The sequence below is a fragment of the Abramis brama genome, assembly GCF_963993115.1.
Source record: "Abramis brama genome assembly, chromosome: 1".
NCBI lineage: Eukaryota > Metazoa > Chordata > Actinopteri > Cypriniformes > Leuciscidae > Abramis > Abramis brama.
In genome coordinates, this window is record NC_139963.1 from 14,427,988 (window position 1) to 14,447,320 (window position 19,333).

General features: G+C 38.4%; 1 protein-coding gene across 7 annotated transcripts in view; it reads left to right on the plus strand.

Moving 5' to 3' along the window:
• Positions 1 to 19,333, plus strand: part of LOC311086589 (CASK interacting protein 2) — a 69,339-nt gene that overhangs the window by 28,709 nt on the left and 21,297 nt on the right. For all 7 annotated transcript variants that reach the window (XM_084119547.1, XM_084119542.1, XM_084119543.1 and 4 more), the window contains exons 3-7: positions 644 to 695; positions 9,984 to 10,081; positions 11,411 to 11,556; positions 13,003 to 13,098; positions 16,534 to 16,664. In XM_084119547.1, the coding sequence (XP_083975673.1) occupies positions 644 to 695; positions 9,984 to 10,081; positions 11,411 to 11,556; positions 13,003 to 13,098; positions 16,534 to 16,664 (523 nt within the window). The remainder of the gene's footprint in view (positions 1 to 643; positions 696 to 9,983; positions 10,082 to 11,410; positions 11,557 to 13,002; positions 13,099 to 16,533; positions 16,665 to 19,333) is intronic.

The window sequence follows — 19,333 nt, forward strand, 5'->3', positions numbered from 1 at the left end:
CACTCATAATACATCTATTTTTCCAGGGCAACCACTCGACACATTAGCAACTACCCAGCAAGGCCTACAAACACTTCAAACCCTACGTAATGCTCTCTTCAAACTATCCAATTATTCTGACTTTTTTATTTACAGGTTGTTTTAAAATTCAAGTGAATCTGGTTGCTGATCCTGTGTATTGATGAGAGTCTATTAGAGATCATCACACATTACACAGCGTACCGTGAATGAAAGACAGCCTGTCAACACACAGCCCTCTCATTTGCTTCATGTGGCATATCAGCCGTGAGTCTTTAGGGTGGACTCAGGACCTAGAGACAAACGGACAACTCGAGAACCAGACCGAATCAATGGAGATTTACAGCCACGCTGGTGTGATGCAATTGGTGATAGTTGAAATACTAGCCAGACCAAATGGTAAAAATATAATTGGGCACCCTGCTTTCTCGTCATTAGTATCAGTTCACCATCAGATCTAAACCACTATGACTTTCTTTACACTGTACACAACTCCAGGTTGTGTCTCATATGTGAGGTTTTGATGCAAATCTCTGCCCTAGCGTCTTGTTTTGCTTCAAAAGTATACTTTTTCTATTCACTTTCATGTGAAGCTGACGTCTGTGTACTTTATCTTGTGTTGTAGAGTTACTGGGCTCCACCAAGAGGCTGAACATCAACTATCAGGATCCAGACGGGTGAGTCATTGTTCTGTTGTGGGTGAATCTCATAAGGATGTGTCCAGGTCAGGACACAGGGATACTGAAGTGCAGAATTTATCTCACAGCCTCACGTTGCCTGAGAGTGTCAGTGTGATCATGTTCATGCATGTTGACTACCTGTGTGATGCATCATGATTAGTTTTGAAATTGACAGGGACAAGCTTTTGGGAAGTTGTTGAATCATATCAGCACTCTGGTGGTACCGTCTTAAGCTAAAATGCTGTAAATGTCCTCTCCACACACCTCTAACCTCTCTGTTTGTTCTCTGACAGACCACTGAATAATAACTCGGCCGTGTCTTCATCCATCTTTGCTGAAATGATCATGTTTGGCCAACTGCATATACACACTAAGTGCACTATGAGCTATTAGCCTGTGTTTATAAGACTAGATCCCTTACCTGTGGTTCGTCTTAAACTGACCAAGTATCGTTGCTCCCACAGTCCATTAAAACATGCTATGTCAACAGTGTCTTTGAGATAAGATGGGCCTCTCTCAGGGCTGTAAAACGGTACATTGACCTCATATATTTAAGTCGAGACTTTGGTGACATTTAGGTGCTTGTTTTTTGGGTCGCCCCCCCACCTCTCTGTCGTAAAGAAGAGAAAGGGGGGTGGGCCAGTCGAGGGGTCAGAGATGGCCATTCGTGGACAAGGACCGTGACGAATTCGATAGGAGTGTTTACAAAGCACCGAACAGCCATTATTGAGGCCGGATGGGAAAGGCAAAAGGAAAACAGGGAATGATGGATGGAGATTTATGGGAGTTGTTGAGTGGTGATCTATGCTTTCTTGTGTAGCTGGTGTGAACAAATCTGCCACTATATGGCATTTTAAAAGGATAACCAGAAATATTACTTTTGGATTAGACTGGCTCAGGTCTTTAAAGCGGTCCACTCTTAGTTTGAACAAGATGCATCAGTCACGTTGTTTTATTTTGTTCGGTTAAGTTGCCATGGTATCTACTGACCGGCTTTTGTTATATAACATCTCTATCCAATGGAAACTTACTGACAGAAGAGGAAAACAGGAAAATGGTTGAAAGGATGTAGTTGAACTCACTCAGAGTGTGTGTAACACAGTCATGCAGAGACCTGTATCACTTATTAATGGGAATAAAGTGCATAGACTCACCCATGTGTAGGCAGAGGAATCTGAATCTTACGAAATCTGCAACGTATGATCATTTCAGCAACATATGAAAAACAAAAAATATATAACCATCAGAAAAAAAAACATATACATATCTGTTACGCCATCCTATCTAAAAACAATCTCTTCACACTTATACTAAAAAGAAGTCATACTACTCTCCAAAATCATAAAAATTAGAAATATTTTTATGTATTACATTATTAATATATTTATACATTTTATAAAGAAAATTAAGCTAATTTTTAGGACCATTAGGATTTTTTGCTGTGTGACAATTTATTATAATTATACAGAGCCCTGCACATGACATGCGGTAAAACATATGTATATTGTGGCAGTGAATGAACAAATAGTTCCCACAACTTGCTAATATGTCAGCACGTTTTACTAATTTGTTCCCTTGTTGTTTAAAGTAAATCATGCACAAAATATAATAATTTGTTCCATTGTTTTAGTTCAGTCAAAACGGGTGAACGAATTAGTACAACGTGGCCATGATTTACTGAAACGAGAGAACAAATGATTAAAGGCACAGTATGTAAGTTTCACCGCTAAATATTGCTCATTCAAAACAAAAACAAAGGCGTAGCTTTATGATGGCATAAATGAGTGTGGAATCATGGGAGTGTCGTCTTCACCTCCACAGCCGTTGGAAAGCAATCCGTCGGGACTCAGGCAGAAATCATGTTCATGGATGAGCGAGTGTATTCAAGTTTTCAAGTGTGGTGTGAAGCAGGACGGGAGCGAGAGCCGCAGGACATTATACATGGCTGTTTTTGTTATTCTTAAATGCCGCAGTCGCCCACTGACTCTCATTTCATTTTGTTGTTTATGTTTATTTTACGAATAAAGTTACGGTTAAAGTTACGATTAACGTTCGCCTCATTCATCCCTGAACCTGAACTTTATTACAGTTACGTTTGATCACAATTTTAATTTTATAATTATTCTAAAGAAAAGTGCTGAATTGCTACTCATACAGGTCAATTTATCTTTACGGATTAAAATTGTGAGGTAATGCAGCGCTGTTTTACTTGGTCAAAACAACAAAATACATTTGAGTGTGTTGAAAGTTATAACTTTACTCTGTGCGTTCGCTCTGTGACTGGCATGAGGCACATGTTGCTGCTGCAGTAATCTAGATCAGTATAAGAATATTATATAAATAAAAGCTGGATGACTTAAACGGCGTGCAACTCATTTTAAGATGTATTGTAAGGTGGAGAAAATGCTGTATTAGTCTGTTACTACAAATAAAGCTCTTTCTGATTATGCTATGTTAGCCACTTGACAAAATTATGTTGTCTCCGATGCATGACACAAACATATTACTCGCAGTAAATCAAGAAAACGAGAGTTTCAAACAATAAGACTAACCGTGTTGAGATGTATAACAGTGATTCGTTTTCTGTCTATACATATCCAAACAGTTCCTCATCTGTCCAATAAAACATAATGTTTTAAAGATTCGCTGGTGTTTCCGTGGTTTCTACAGAAGTAAACCAGAAATCAAGTGTAGCGCGGATATGACGTAATTGACAGACGACGCAAAAACACGGTCCGTTACACTGGTTAAAATAGCTGATTTCTCTGGATTTAAACATTAAATATTGTTGGAAACATTTGGGATAATATAAGTACACAGATCAACAAAATACAGTATATAACATTGTTCTAGTGGTTTTTGGATATTTTAATCCAAAATTCGTACATATTGTGCCTTTAATTTGTAGCCATGATATATATACTTTTGTCTGCATATCATGTGCAGGTCTCCATATAATTTATATAAAATACATAAAAACATTTCTCACCAAATTTTCAAGACTGTAATGAGTAAATAAATAAGTAAATATTTTTAAAAAATATATATAATATAAAATAATATCCACTATATTGTAAAAGGTGTTACAGTTTGTTATGTATTTATATTATGCCAATCACAAAAAAACCCCAATATTTTTAATAATACAGTAATTAGAATGAGATAATGAGAATCACAACTGAGGATAATGAAAAAAAAAAAAAAAAGTCATTGTGGCAATGAGAATTTTTGGTCAGAATGTGCTTAGTTATTATAAAAAAATCTTAATAGTGATCTAATATTCTTCATTTACTCTATGCTACACTATTTTGTTTTGATTTTGGACCTGAATATGCATTCTTCAGATACACCCATCTAAACTATGTTGGAGTTGCAACACTGTTGGGAAAGCCCTTGTTTCTGCATGCCACCTAATGATGAACTCAGCGTGCATCAGAAACTGTACTTTTGATTGTTAAAGTTTGCAATAGTTTTGCATGCCCAAGTCTGTTAGTAAAAGTGAAAAAAATTAAATGCTTGGTTTCGGTGGTGGTGGTGGTGAGGTGTGGGGGGGAGCTTCCAGCAAATAATAGTGGTGTAGCACTGAAGGTTTTGCTTGTCTGTGAGACAAATTAGTATTTGAGCCGCCTTTGACTTTCCGGGGAACTGTTGGGATTTGTATGGGGGGCGTTTCCATGGCAAACGTCCTGGAATGTGTGTGAATGAATGGCCAGGCCGGTGTGAGAGGGACTCTTTGGAGCCCTGTCCTTTGTCCACCCAGGGCCGCGCTGCCAGTACGCATCAAATCCGTCCTGACATCCCGCGAAATGAAGGCGAAAGTGGACAGGGCTTGTAACACAAGACTCTCGCTGAGTTCTGGGAACTTTTCCGAATTGTGTGTTTGTGGGTAAATCAACAACTGCTCGACATCGCTGCGGGCGGTCATCGGACTGTCTGACCCGCTCGTGATATTTCCTGGGGTGCAAAACTCTGTTTTTGTCTGGTGTGATTGCGAAATGCAGCCAAATCTTGTATCTGATGAAGAACATGGTAGAACATGATTCCAATTTATCGAACAACTTTCATTGTAGGTTTGAAACATTTTAAGGATTAAGTGCAGTATTAATCCCTTATTGACATTTTAATTGTTGTTGAATGTGTTTACAGGTTAAAGGTTTAGAAACAGCTTTAGGGTGTACCTGTACTAACATATTCCCTTAAATGTTTATTGTGGGCAAGGCTTAACATTAAGGATGGCCCAAGGCTAGATGACACAGTACTCACGCTTGTCCTGTCGGGCCAGTGCTGCATTTTCACAAAATTTTATTTGTTTGTTTTTATAACATTTGTTTTTCTGTCATGTATGCAAAATTGTTGCTAATTCTGCTCATTTAAATATAATGTTGTTTTATGTTTTTTTTTATTGGTAGCCATTCAAATGTATGTATATATTTGAATATATTTAATGTATTATACTTTTAACATGTAAATAATAAGTAAAAATTTTTGTGTGACTGGGTCAGTGAAAATGTTGGAAGGGCAAGTTGAGCTGCTGTCCTGACTGAAAATATTAGCATCTACCCTAGCTCTTCATGGCACATTAATGTGAGAAGAAGCGATGTCTGTTTTATGAAGAAAATATTCTTTTGAGTCAGATCTTTTGAATGATTTGCTTCTTCTGGTTCACAAAAAAATTGAGTTGACAGGGTGAATTGTTCACAAATTGGACCGATCTGATTCTCAACCCAATGGTCCAGTTTTTAGCAGCCCACTTTTATGATAATTTAATGGTGGTTTTGCATTATTTTTAGGCTTGAAAGTCTCAGTCCCCATTCATTGTAATTGAATGGAAAAGAATAACCAGCACATTCATACTTCATATGAACTCTAAACAACATGAGGCTGAGTAAATAATGACAGTATTTACTGTGCGTTCCCCCTAATCATCAATGTCATTTGTATTTGGTTATATTGTTGATTCAGGCCAGCATGAATTTCATCCCGGTTCCCTGGTAAAGTGGGCGTCCACTCTAGATCCACTGATTAAGAGAGATGAAGCAACCTCTCTCTACAACAACACATCTCTCCTCAGAGCTCCTAGTTTCTTTTAGTTTTTTCATAGAAAGCTGATGGAAGTGTGTGTGGACGTGTGGAAGAGAAGAGTACAGTCTTCTGTTCGCATGAGAGAGAGCTCTTTCACAACACAGGTTTCTTTCACCATCTACATCCCCTCGCAGGCCTGGCCATCAGTGGGTCAGGTAGAGGTACAAAGAAATACAGCACAGGGGAGTGATTGTGCCATCTCACCCAGAGCCCCACACCTCACAACCCGACCCACACGAAACATGCAGACTTTTCATGCACTGTTATTGGGATGAAATCTGCATTCTTCTGTGGAATGAATATGAATGTGGTAAAGTGCATTAAACACAACTGAGAGTACCACATGAACGTGTTATCAAATAAATGCACATTATCCGATGACCCCTATGATGGTGGTTCCAATGCTGCGTAAAATTGGGTTCTGCGGGCACATGACCTGTGTGGGCTTGCTAATGACACAACCAGGGCCTGAACTGACTCTCTTCCTCTCCTCAGACACAAATGTCCCAGTTGTGAGGCTGACGTTGCCCTCCTCAGATTCAGATGTTATGCCTATTGCTTTGTGCCATGGAGCCTCTGGCAGTCTCTATTTCCTGCCGTAACCTGCCCTCTTGTTGTAGTGCCGTGGAATGTTCTCCGACTGTGGAGATTTTTTGTGTAATAATTGCGTATAATGATCTCTACTTTAATATAATCTTTTTATTGGTAAAATACCAAAACCGGTGGAATGTTTTTCTGGGACTTTCATGCAAAGGATCAATGTAGAATTTGGTACAGGGATTGTTCCTTTGGAGGAGGGACCTTGCAGCAAACTTCTGGTTTCTAGTCCTGAGTTTTAACCACTATGCCACATCACCCTCTTTCATCCACCATTGTTCATTTTCAAACCTTCACAGCTGTCACACTATTTCTCATGAGTGTCGAGAACATCCACGGTGAAGACACTTACTGATTTACATCTGAGCGTTTCCGCTAAGCACGGCAAACTGTGTGTCCTGTGTGATTCAACACAATGTGAGAGTTTGACACCAGCTTGTGATTCAGAGGGTAGAAAGACCTTGCAAATATCCATCTCTTCAAAGGCACAGTCAGAAAAGTGTTTTCCCTCAGCTGGAGTCTCAGTGCGTTCATGAAAATAATCAACTTTAGCCATCATATTTATCCAGTCTGATCCGTTTCCACTCTACTGGTCTGTACTGTTCCATTTCACATCTAATAGAAACAGCTGTCTGCTCCAAGAAGCTAGTCTGAGGTCATGGGTTCAGGAAATGAATGGCTCCTTTGGCTAACCCCATTTGGATTCTTATTGAGTAAAAGCATCTGATCCTCTACTTTTAATGTGATAAAATGTTGGGCCAAAATATCTGCATTGCAAGGTAGACCACATAAGATGTCTCTCAATGATTCTTGATAAGATGAGTCAGGCATGTTGTGGGTTAAGGTAAAATTTCCAGACTGATGCTGCAGGCATCTAGAAATGTAGGATTTGTTTCTTGTCCAAGACTTCCAAAAACTTGTGAGATGCTCATGAAGCAGCTTTTTAAGGCTTTGTAGGCACTCCGGACACAAAGTCTGTTCCCAAAGATCAGCTGCATGATTGCTCTGCCTTTTAAGACGCCTTCTTTTGGCAAATTTCTAAAGCAGCATTTCATATATTCTTTACAAAGAAAGCAATCCCAAAATGCACTCTTTTGAAATCAGTTGTAAGTTGAGTCTCTTAAAGTGTCCTGAAAGGGTCCTTCACGAGGTTCAGTTTCCAGTGCAATGCTGCCTGGATTACACTACACGACTTTTCTGAACAGGTTTTAAAACACTATGCATCATGCACTTACCGACTTTATAAATGCTTACAAAGAAAAACTGAGCATGATACACTTAATGACTGAGGATCACACACTACCAGACTTTCAAGTCGTTCCGAACGCAACAAACACAGAAATGTGCGCCTTGTTGCTGGAAGACGCATGACAAATGACAACAATATTGTTCTAAAATTGGCTTAAAATATCAAACATGTTTAAGATCCTCTAACTGGATGGAAGTTAAGTCTGAAGCTAAAACATCAGAGTCTGTACTTCTCTGTGAAATTTGTCAACTCCAACTGAAAAAATTTTCAGACTGGCTCTGACTCGGAAACTAGCGTTTGCAAATTGATTCAAAAGTTGTGTAGTGTAATCGAGTGTATCTATGTAGGTAACTGATAGAAGGGCAGCTCGTTGGTTTTGCAACAGAGCTTACCTCTCAGGCATAAGAGCAACATCATAGTCAAAGGTCATTGTTTTAGTAATGACAACCAAGCTGTGACTTGACATTTAAGTATATTAAGGGGGAAATGTAGGCTATTCAGCCACCGGTGCACAGATTATTCCAAAAGCACTACAGTAATGTTGTACTTGCCAAATCAAACTCGGCTCATTCTTAATGGGGCCACTTGTGCCTCAAGTGACAGCTTCCCCTCCTAAAAGTGATATGTTTGCAGTAATGGCTGTGGGTGAGGAGTTCACTAAGACAAGATTCTGGAAGGAGATTTACATCCGGGACGTCTGAAGTAGTGGTCGACCGATATTGTTTTTTTGATGGCCGATGCCGATATCTTAGAGAACAGGATGGCCGATATAAAGCCGATATTTTTATTATATACTTTATATTTATTTTAATCAATATTTTATACATTTTAAATAAATTAGAAAACAAATCTTTAAAATAAGCATGCATATACTTTAGAATCTGCAATCCTATTACAGTATTTTTCACAAATAAAGTAATTGTTTAAATATATATGAATATGTGAATAAAAAGGAAGTAAACACTAACATTGCACTCAGTAATCTGGTAATATTGTGCGCACTGGTAGTCATATTTTTTCAAATAAAGACAAGGTAATGCTAATATTACATACAGCACACAGTGAAAACGATATGAATATGACACAGTGGGCAACTGGATATAGCACAGCATATTTTCGATCGCGTCTCCTGAAGCTGATCTTCTGTTCGCATTCACTCACTTCGCACGGACCGACCGTCACTCGCAGTAACACGTTTATCAGGCTACAAATGCACACTTCACAAGATATCACAGCTGGATTCCATTAAATCTGCAAGGTTTGTGAAATGAAATGTTTATTAGATATTCAGAGATTTGTTTAAATGATGTTGATGCGCATTTGCTGAATGTTGACACTTGACAGTAAATGAGAAAGTATTTTAGCCTGATTGTTTGCCTTTTCTGTAACAAATAATAGAAAAGCAACACTTTACTTTTTCGCATACTATTTACTTTCTTTGTTTACCAGTTCTGTCTAACAAAGTATTAGATATGACTGACAGAGATCGTAAACTAATGAAGATGGAGAATGTGAGTGAGCGCCGCCCGTCAAAATAAAAGTCCCGCTTCCAACACATCGGCCAATCAGAAAAACTTATCGGCTGATGCCAATATTTTAAAAGTGCCAAATATCGGCCATGGCGATATATCGGTCGACCACTAGTCTGAAGTGTTTGAGGAGGGGTGGTTGAAGACAGCCCTGTTACTCTTCTGTAGAGTAGCAAAGAGAAGCAAATGGACCGCTGCAATTCACAGGAACAACTGGACTCCAGGCAGCGAATCGTAGATTTGCAGTTATCATTTTGTGTCTATATGCTGAATTCTTGCTTTGGTTTCGGCATGTCCTAGCAAAATACATCCTCCCCAGACAGGTAGCATTTCAATTTGTCATGCATTTTAGTAAACATCAGATCATATGAGGGCGTCTGTGCCCAGAGGACACAGTTTTTTATTGCCTGAGCTTGTGCTGAATTGAATATATCTCCCCCTTGTCGCCCTGATTCTTTTTTTGCCTCGTGAAACCTTGTAAATTTCAGACTTTAGTCTCTAATTGTGCCACAGCTTGAGCAATACGAGGCACTTTTACAAGACATTGGTTTGTTGGCAATCTAACATGTACTGGAGTTTTTTATTTTTCCATTCTCTTTATGACCACACATGGCCTCAAGTGTGGAATGATGAGAGTCTAACTGTGAGCTTTGGGATCAAATTAAGATACAAGTTATTGAGTGGCTTCTTTTTTATTTGGCTGTAACCTGTATCTTTCCCAAAAGTACTGTACCTTAGTTTTCTTTTCTACTGTACCTTCTTTTTTGCTTTTCCCAACACTCTTTCCATCTCTTTTTAAAGTTTTCTGTTTTTTTCTCCTCCACCCAGGTTTTCAGCGTTGCATCATGCTGCTCTCACGGGCACTACGGAGTTGCTCTCCCTGCTGTTGGAGGCTCAGGCTGTTGTGGACATCAAGGATAGCAACGGTTAGACCTGCCTCCTCATTAACACCAAGAATAATATATTCTATTCTATAAAATAACAATAGCTAAAGAGGGTATGCATGTGACGTCACCGTGGGCAGGAGTGACTGCGGTTACGGCCACTGAGCGCCAAAAACTGGTTTTCAGCGTGAATGCCGCGACAAACACACAAAACGCATCTAAAATGGGAAAGAGCTTTGAGATTGACCGTACAAATAGATTTGACAAGAAATCTGAGGTATATTTTTACAGACTGCCGAAAGCTACAGAAAAGAGAAGCAAATGGACCGCTGCAATTCACAGGAACAACTGGACTCCAGGCAGCGAATCGTAGATTTGCAGTTATCATTTTGTGTCTATATGCTGAATTTTGGGGTAAACTCATACCCTATATATTCTATTCTTATATATTGTGTCACTTTAAATGCTCATGCTCTTTAAACAGGGTGGATTCTGATTGGCTGTCAATGTTTTTATCGCTCATCAGCTTGGAAAAAGCGATTCCAATGACATTATTTCTGTGTGTTGTAACTTGTTTAGTTTTAGTTGTGGTGTGGACTCTTTTAGACTGGGTAAACCCAGCATGATCTCCCGGCGATTTGATTTCGCCCTGCAGCTCAGGCTGGAAACCTGTACATTTTTCTATCCTGCTTCCGTTACAAATCTGCGGGAACCAATCACAAACTGGCTTATCCACCTGGCGCACTATTGGCGGGTTTAACACGATGACGATAGAGAAGCGATGGATCTGATTTACCCGTCTCTCGCACGACAGTCAAGCCAATTCCTTTTAACCTCTCGATGATGCTCAATGGCTTCTTTAGTTTAGCAAACAAATCTCTTGAGTTGGTGTAAATACCACTCACTTTCTTGCAAAAAGCGCTCGATGCCATTGCTGCCTCTGCAAACCGCTGATCAATGCTGCAAACCAACACGTTTGATGACACGTTTCCTGCCTGGAGTTTTCGCGTCGCTCTGCAAAGTACGTCACCCAGATCGTGGGTCTGATTGGTTGAAGGACTATCCAACTGCGTAAAGAGTCATTTGAACTATGCCCGTTGATCACGCCTCTTGTGCAGTAGAAAATACAGAGCAGACTCCCCAGACTAATGTTCAATCTTAAAAGATTGAGCTTGGTCTGGTGATAGCCAGACTACTATTCTTTAACATTTAGACCCATTTTTAAAACTACATCTTTATCGGTATCATTATAGTCATCGTCCTTGGTGTGAACAAGCCTCAACACATGAATTAAATTGGAGCCATTTCTTACATTTTACTCTCTTGTACACAGCTCACAGAACTCTGAATTTTGTATGTTTTGTTCTGCAGGGATGCGGCCGCTGCATTACGCAGCCTGGCAGGGTAAAGCTGACTCGGTGCTCATGCTGCTGAGATCAGGGGCTGCGGTGAACGGCGGGTCGCACGACGGCCAGATTCCACTGCACCTGGCCGCTCAGTACGGACACCATGAGGTGGTGCGTATCCACTAGCCCGCACTCAGATGCTTCAAAACAGTTGCTGGTATCAGACATGTCACAAACACGTCACAAAAACAAATGGCAGAGCAGTTTATCCTTTATGGAACGACAATATATTTACCATATATGAATGATCAATATATTAAATGGTTTAACCGTATATTTGAATAATATATTGTGTTACTAATATATCTACTATATATACTATATAGAATATTTACTAATATATCATAATGTATGACATTTTTTTGTTCAGTAATACAGTTCATAATATATAAATGTATATGTGATCAGATATGGTACTACGTGTATAATATATTGCAGATATATTTACTCAAGCAAAATAAACACACATATATAGAGAAAAATATGTAATATATTACATAATGTTTAACTTTTTATTATTTACATTGTAAATGTCTCATATTTTCAAGCTAGTTAACAAAAGTACAAGCACACCTGCATGTACTAAAGTATTTAACTAAGAGACTATCACTGTACTGAGGAGTGCACAGCCATTACTTTTAAAATATAGTAACTATAGTCTTAATTATGTTGGGGGCAATCGTCAACCTCTACTCTTCAGCACAATGGTAACCCCAAAAACTCAGACAACTAGAAATCTGTTGTAACTCATTCCGTGAATGTGTGTGTATATGAAGAGTTCAGATGCAAAAGCCTCTAAGTGCCATCTGAAATTTTCTTCTAGAATAATCATTTTTATCAAGCTCGTATATTTAAGTTCAGTAATTTCACTTAAATGACAATTAATAGGTAATTTTCATTGCCATTTAAGTGAAATTACTGATATATGTGTGAACATACATTCACATTTAAATGGGAACATGTATGTGCAATATATGTACACAATAAAGGATAAAACTTTGTGATTATTACACGTAAGGCTATTTTCTATTCATTAATATATAGCCATACATGGTCAATACATATATTGCAGTATATTGAAAAATATGGAAATGTATTATGTAATATATCGCATTATATTTTGTAGTAATTCCCATATATTTCTGTTCCGTAAGGGATCACTGTAGCATCAATGCGCCGGCCTGACATTGTTCAATGTTTTTTCTAATGAAAATCTTTCCATAATTACTTTGTTTAAAAATTTGGTTCCAAAAGCCAGCCCAGTCAGCCCTGCAGAGCAAACTGGCCGGTCCATCCCTGTTTGAGAAGCAGTGTTGTTGGATACAGCACCTGCAAATCATCTGACATCAGCTCACTGAAATGCAAAGAAATATGATATCTGCGTTGCGACATCAACAAGTGACCCCAGATTGTTGTTTTTTTCTTTTTGTGTGTATGTACAGTATTAGTGAGGGATAAAGATAATCTGCCTGTTTTATGATTATTTTCTCTTGTAACAAGTTGGATAGTTCATAACCAACATAATTCATCTATTCTTTCTCTCTCTCTGTTTATCAGTCTGAGATGTTGTTGCAGCACCAGTCGAACCCGTGCGTGCTAAATAAGGCTAAGAAGACTCCTCTGGATCTGGCCTGTGAGTTTGGCCGGGTGAAGGTCAGTCATCTAATCTCTGTTAATTTCTAGCTTGTTTATGAGCATTCTTCATGTGGGATGTCATTCGTTACATCACTGTCACTATGACTACTGTGATCTCATAAATTCTGTTATCTGATGTGCGGTTGAATCTCACAATCTGATAAGAACATGTAAAGTAGAGCTGGACGATTCTGGAGAAATTGAGATTTATTTTTGTTTCAAATGGAGATCACGATTCTCCCATGATTCTACATAGACAACTAAACATAATAACATGGGATTTACTAGAGGTTCTGATACAAGTATTGAACACTTTACAAGTACTGAAAGAATTTAGAGTATCTAAAACAAAACCGCATGCATTTTGTGGAAGAACATTGTTCTGGATGTGCTTTGGCTGTGTGTGTGTGTGTGTGTGTGGGTGAATGATTAATCCACTGCTCGTAAAACATTCACCACGAGGCTTAAGAGATATAACCGGTTTAGATGGAAAGGATCTCAGGCTGACTAGCTGAAGATGTTACTGTAGCTTTACCCATTAATGGACACTGTACTTCCTTGAAAATAAGTTCCAGCACAGCTTTACAATGAAGAGAGCTGCATGTGGCAGTTTATCTGTTCAATAAAATACTTTACTCCTGTTGAGTGATAAAAACACCATCATCTCTGCATCGCTTTTACAACATTATAAAACCCTTCAGTGCTCACCATCTCCGAAAAGCCAATGTTGATTCTTGTTTTATTACGAGATATGTCGCAATCTCTTTTTGCCAGCCAGCAGACTCTCCACAAAAACTACTGTCAGGATTTACTAAAGACACGCAGTGAAAAATGAGCGCTGAAAAGGCTAAAACCTTAGGCTGAAAAACCTCTGCCCTTATTACATATGCATTTGTAGGAGTTTCCCTTTCAGGCGCAAAATGTATGGAAGGAGAGTCTTTAAATGAATCACGCAAGGTAATTTACTAAGGTTTGCGCTCGTCAATTTACTGGTGTTTCCGCCATTATTTACCGTCCAAAAAAGCATGTCTTAAACCAGACGCTAATTTGCGCTGCTCTTGGTAGATTGCGTTGGTCATTATGGAAATGATCCGGCTGTGTCTGTGTTCTTTAATTTGCACATCGTCAGTAGATCAAGCACAGAACTTTCCACTCCGATCCGTGCTTTTATGGGATTGCGCTCTCACACTAATTTGCCCTGTTTTGTAAATCTGGCCCTTAGCTGGTCCATGTCAAACTTTCTCGCTCGTTGTGACAGCTAACCTATGCCACTCCCACACCACACACACGTCAAAGTAGCCGGAGCAACTTTTCTCTATTTATGGATATGACAAGACGTGCATGGGTGAGTGACATGTGTATGCAATTTCCCATGAAAACTGTCCCAACAGGTTTATAATATAAACACTAACAGCCTTATCAAAGTGAATCAGGGTAAGACAAAAACATGTTTTGGAAGAGGGATTTATGATGTGCGGACTCATTATTTACATTTGGTAAATTATTAACAAAAAATGTCACATGGTACATCCAAAATATAAATTGACAGTTTTCGTGAGAAAAGAGCATCATACCGTGGAGATGCTGTACCTGTGTGCATGCAATACAATTCATTCTCCTCTTCTCTCTCTTTCTGCCCTGACTGTGATTTTTACTTTTCCTGTCTTTCTTTGTGTGTCATTCATTCACTCAGTGAATCAGAGCTCAGAGCTTAGTTTTACATGTTCTCGCACACACATGCCCAGTGGTGTTTGATTTCAGTTCAGCTGTGTATTTAGGCCTTTTGGAGGTGTTACATTAAGGGCAGTGTGTGTATGCGTGGTATTTAATCAGCTGCTGTATTGAGGTATCAGGGTGCGGCTGAAGCAACTGGATCATGTCTTTCTCTCTCTCTCACCCTGCTCAGTGTTTCTGCTTAGGGTGTGCCTTTAACATGTACAGCATCTTCAACATGACAAATGATTGCTTTTAATGCATGCTCAATAAAGTCAACGTGAGCACGATTACGGATAGAAAAATTCTAACTTTATTACTACCTGTCAAAAGTGTAGTATATCTACTCAATATGTGTAACTTTATAATAATTATAACTTTATAAGTACTGTTTTCTGCATTTTTGCCATGAAAACTATGAAATAAAATGGAAGTATTTAATTACCAAATTATTGATTTTGCTCAAAGAAGCTTTTACTTGCTTTTACTTTTTAAACTGTGTTTTTAAACCGTGCACGGTCCACTTCACTCCACACTATCCCATAATCCCCAGTGCAAGACAAGTCTGACGCTTGGCTGACGCTCTAACTGCAAAAATCAGTTGAAACTTCTCCTCAGCTCTGAGTTTGTGGCCCAGATGTTTTTGGGTGTTTATGGTCACTGGGACACATTAGCATGAGCTCATCCTCACCTGTGAGACCTCTGAGAGCCAACACAAGAGACCTCTGTGCGCTCAAGTGTGTGTGTGTGTGTGTGTGTGTGTGTGTGTGTTCGTGTGTTCTAATAACCACTTTTAATCTCTTCTTAACACCCTTTTTCAGCTTTTTTTGACACTTTCGTCCAAAAATATTTTTGTCTCAATTCAGTTTTAGCATAAAAAAAAGGAAGTAGGTACTGGGTACTACATATGAATTTGGATTTACTTCGCAACGTTAAAAAAAGTATGTTCTTTTAAGTATGAATGTGTGTAATATGAATGAAATTCGGATGTACTACATGCGCCGTGTTGTCACAGAATCTTGCCGGTAGTCATCTGGGGACTCTTCGCCGACTCTTTTAAGTGTACTGTGAATTTGGACAAAATACTCTTTTGGCATACTATTTTTCACTTACTATAGTAGGGAAGTATTCGATTTCGGACACAACATACATTGGTTAAAAGTGTTTGTAGCTTAACTGTGTACCTTTTATTCTGTTTAATGCCACAGTTTATGTAAGAATGGTTTTGTTATTTATTATTATGCTTGTGCTTTAGGAATGAGGCTTATTGAGAATGGTACAAAACGTGTAAATAAATACTGTAGTGATGTTAATGGAGTAAATAAGTCATTTTGTCAAATACAATAAAATAGTTTTATAGTAATTTTTTTATTTTAGTATTATTTATACACTGTTATAGTGTTTAATCATATTTTACAATTTTCTTTTAGTTAATTTAAATTTTTAGTAATTTTGTTATATGCTATTATTATTTTCTTATATTTATATTTGGCTTTAATTAATACATTTTTAGTTTAATTTGAGTCATTTAGAACTAAAATTTAAACTTATTTCAATTAGTTGACAAGGCATCATTTCTCATTTGTAAGTTTTATTTTTTAGGTTTTTCATAATTTTTTTATATTTTCTTGTATTTCAGCATTGATTTAATTATCGAAAACGATATTTAACAGTTCTAGTTTTAGTCATCTATAAGAACACTGGTGCAGAATATGCTAATGATCTCGGTCTCTCTTGTAGGTGGCTCAGCTGTTGTTGAGCAGTAATATGGTTGCGTCTCTATTAGAGGGGGATCGGAAAGACTCTTCGGACTCAAACTGTAACACTCCTCTACATCTCGCCGCACGCAACGGACACAAGGATGTCATCTGGTGAGCTCTTGTGTGTGTGTGTGTGTGTGTGTGTGTGTGTGGCACATCTGTAGACATCAGTCTCAGCTGTGTCGGGCTTTCCTGTCTCTCTGGAGAGCTGTATGTGTGTCAGCTCTGTTGTGTGTTTGATGCATTGACGCAGCATTTAATTCTTGGCTGATTTCAGTGTTAGTGCAGAATCACAGCTGATATATTGTAAAAATGACCCTTGACCCTTAAAAGTGACATAAGTTCAATTCTGTATTATTGTTTTTCCTCAGTTGATTTGACATATTTATCCAACTGAATGTAGTTGCTCTCAAAACAATTAACACAGCTAACTAAACACACTCTTATGTTGGCGAAACAGTTCAATATTCACTGCATAATGAAACACTGCATGTTATTCTAGTATGTCATGCTTCACAACAAGCTTATGTCACTCTTTACAACATGCTTATATCATGCTTCAAAACGCGTCACTCTTTACAACATGCTTATATCATGCTTCACAACACGTCACTCTTTATGCTTCACAACGCGTCACTCTTTACAACATGCTTATATCATGCTTCACAACGCGTCACTCTTTACAACATGCTTATATCATGCTTCACAACACGTCACTCTTTACAACATGCTTATATCATGCTTCACAACACGTCACTCTTTACAACATGCTTATATCATGCTTCACAACACGTCACTCTTTACAACATGCTTATATCATGCTTCACAACACATCACTCTTTACAACATGCTTATATCATGCTTCACAACACGCTTATGTCACTCTTTACAACATGCTTATATCATGCTTCACAACACGTCACTCTTTACAACATGCTTATATCATGCTTAAACGCATCACTCTTTACAACATGCTTATATCATGCTTAAACGCATCACTCTTTACAACATGCTTATATCATGCTTCACAACATGTAACTCTTTACAACATGCTTATATCATGTTTCAAAACACACTTATGTCACTCTTTACAACATGCTTATATCATGCTTCACAACACGCTTATGTCACTCTTTACAACATGCTTATATCATGCTTCACAACACGCTTATGTCACTCTTTACAACATGCTTATATCATGCTTCAAAACGCGTCACTCTTTACAACATGCTTATATCATGCTTCACAACACGTCACTCTTTACAACATGCTTATATCATGCTTCACAACACGTCACTCTTTACAACATGCTTATATCATGCTTCACAACACGTCACTCTTTACAGCATGCTTATATCATGCTTCACAACACGTCACTCTTTACAACATGCTTATATCATGCTTCACAACACGCTTATGTCACTCTTTACAACATGCTTATATCATGCTTCACAACACGTCACTCTTTACAACATGCTTATATCATGCTTAAACGCATCACTCTTTACAACATGCTTATATCATGCTTCACAACATGTAACTCTTTACAACATGCTTATATCATGTTTCAAAACACACTTATGTCACTCTTTACAACATGCTTATATCATGCTTCACAACACGCTTATGTCACTCTTTACAACATGCTTATATCATGCTTCACAACACGCTTATGTCACTCTTTACAACATGCTTATATCATGCTTCACAACACGCTTACGTCACTCTTTACAACATGCTTATATCATGCTTCACAACACGCCTACGTCACGCTTTGGTACCCTTACAAAGCGCTTACATCAAACTTCACAACATGCTTCACGTCCCGCTTCTCAACACACTTAAGTCATGCTCAGGTACCAGTGTCACAAAACACTTAGACTCAACACGCTTAAGTCACACTTCGCAACATGCTAACATCACCCTTCACATCACGCTTATATCATGCTTCGCAACACACTTAAGTCATGCTTTGGAACCAGCATGACAAAATGTTTGCACGATGATTCGCAAAAACGCTTCTTAGCATGCTTATGTGTGCTTCAGAACACGTTTATGTTACAACACGATTTACAACAGTGCTTTACAACATGCTTATACCACAACATGCTTTACTATATGCTTATACCACAACATGCTTTACTACATGCTTCACAACACACTTCTCAGCATACGCTTGCTTCGCAACATGTTTACGACAGGCTTGCGTTGCGCTTTACAACAGGCTTTACATAACACTACATGACTCTCAGCCTCACGCTTATGTCAGGCTTCTCAACACACGTTACTTTTGGTACCCACTTGCATGATGCATTGTGTAACGCCTTGCAAAAACGCTTATGTCATGCTTCTTAGCACACCTATGTAGTGCTGGGCGGTATGAACAAAAATTTATATCACTGAATTTTTCTAAATTATACCGGTTTCACAGTATTTTTTTTTTTTCCTAGCATGACTGGGTGTTAACCACATTTTCTACTGATTGAGAGAATTTTTTTATTTCTGATGCCCTATTTTACTGTCATGAGCAAATATTGTAGAAAATTCCACACAGAGCGGCAGAAACATTGGTTTCCCCGGTAACGGTTGTACACAAAGCAGTGCAGCGCTCATAAACACTGCTTTATCAGGAAAGATAAAGAAAGATTAAATGAAGATAACATCGAAACTTTTCTAGCCAGTCAGTTCTCTTCAAAGATACATTCATATAAAAACACCCGCGCCGCCTTTTGTCTTTGAAACGTGCAGTGCTCATGTTTATTCAACGATGTCAAAGCCTT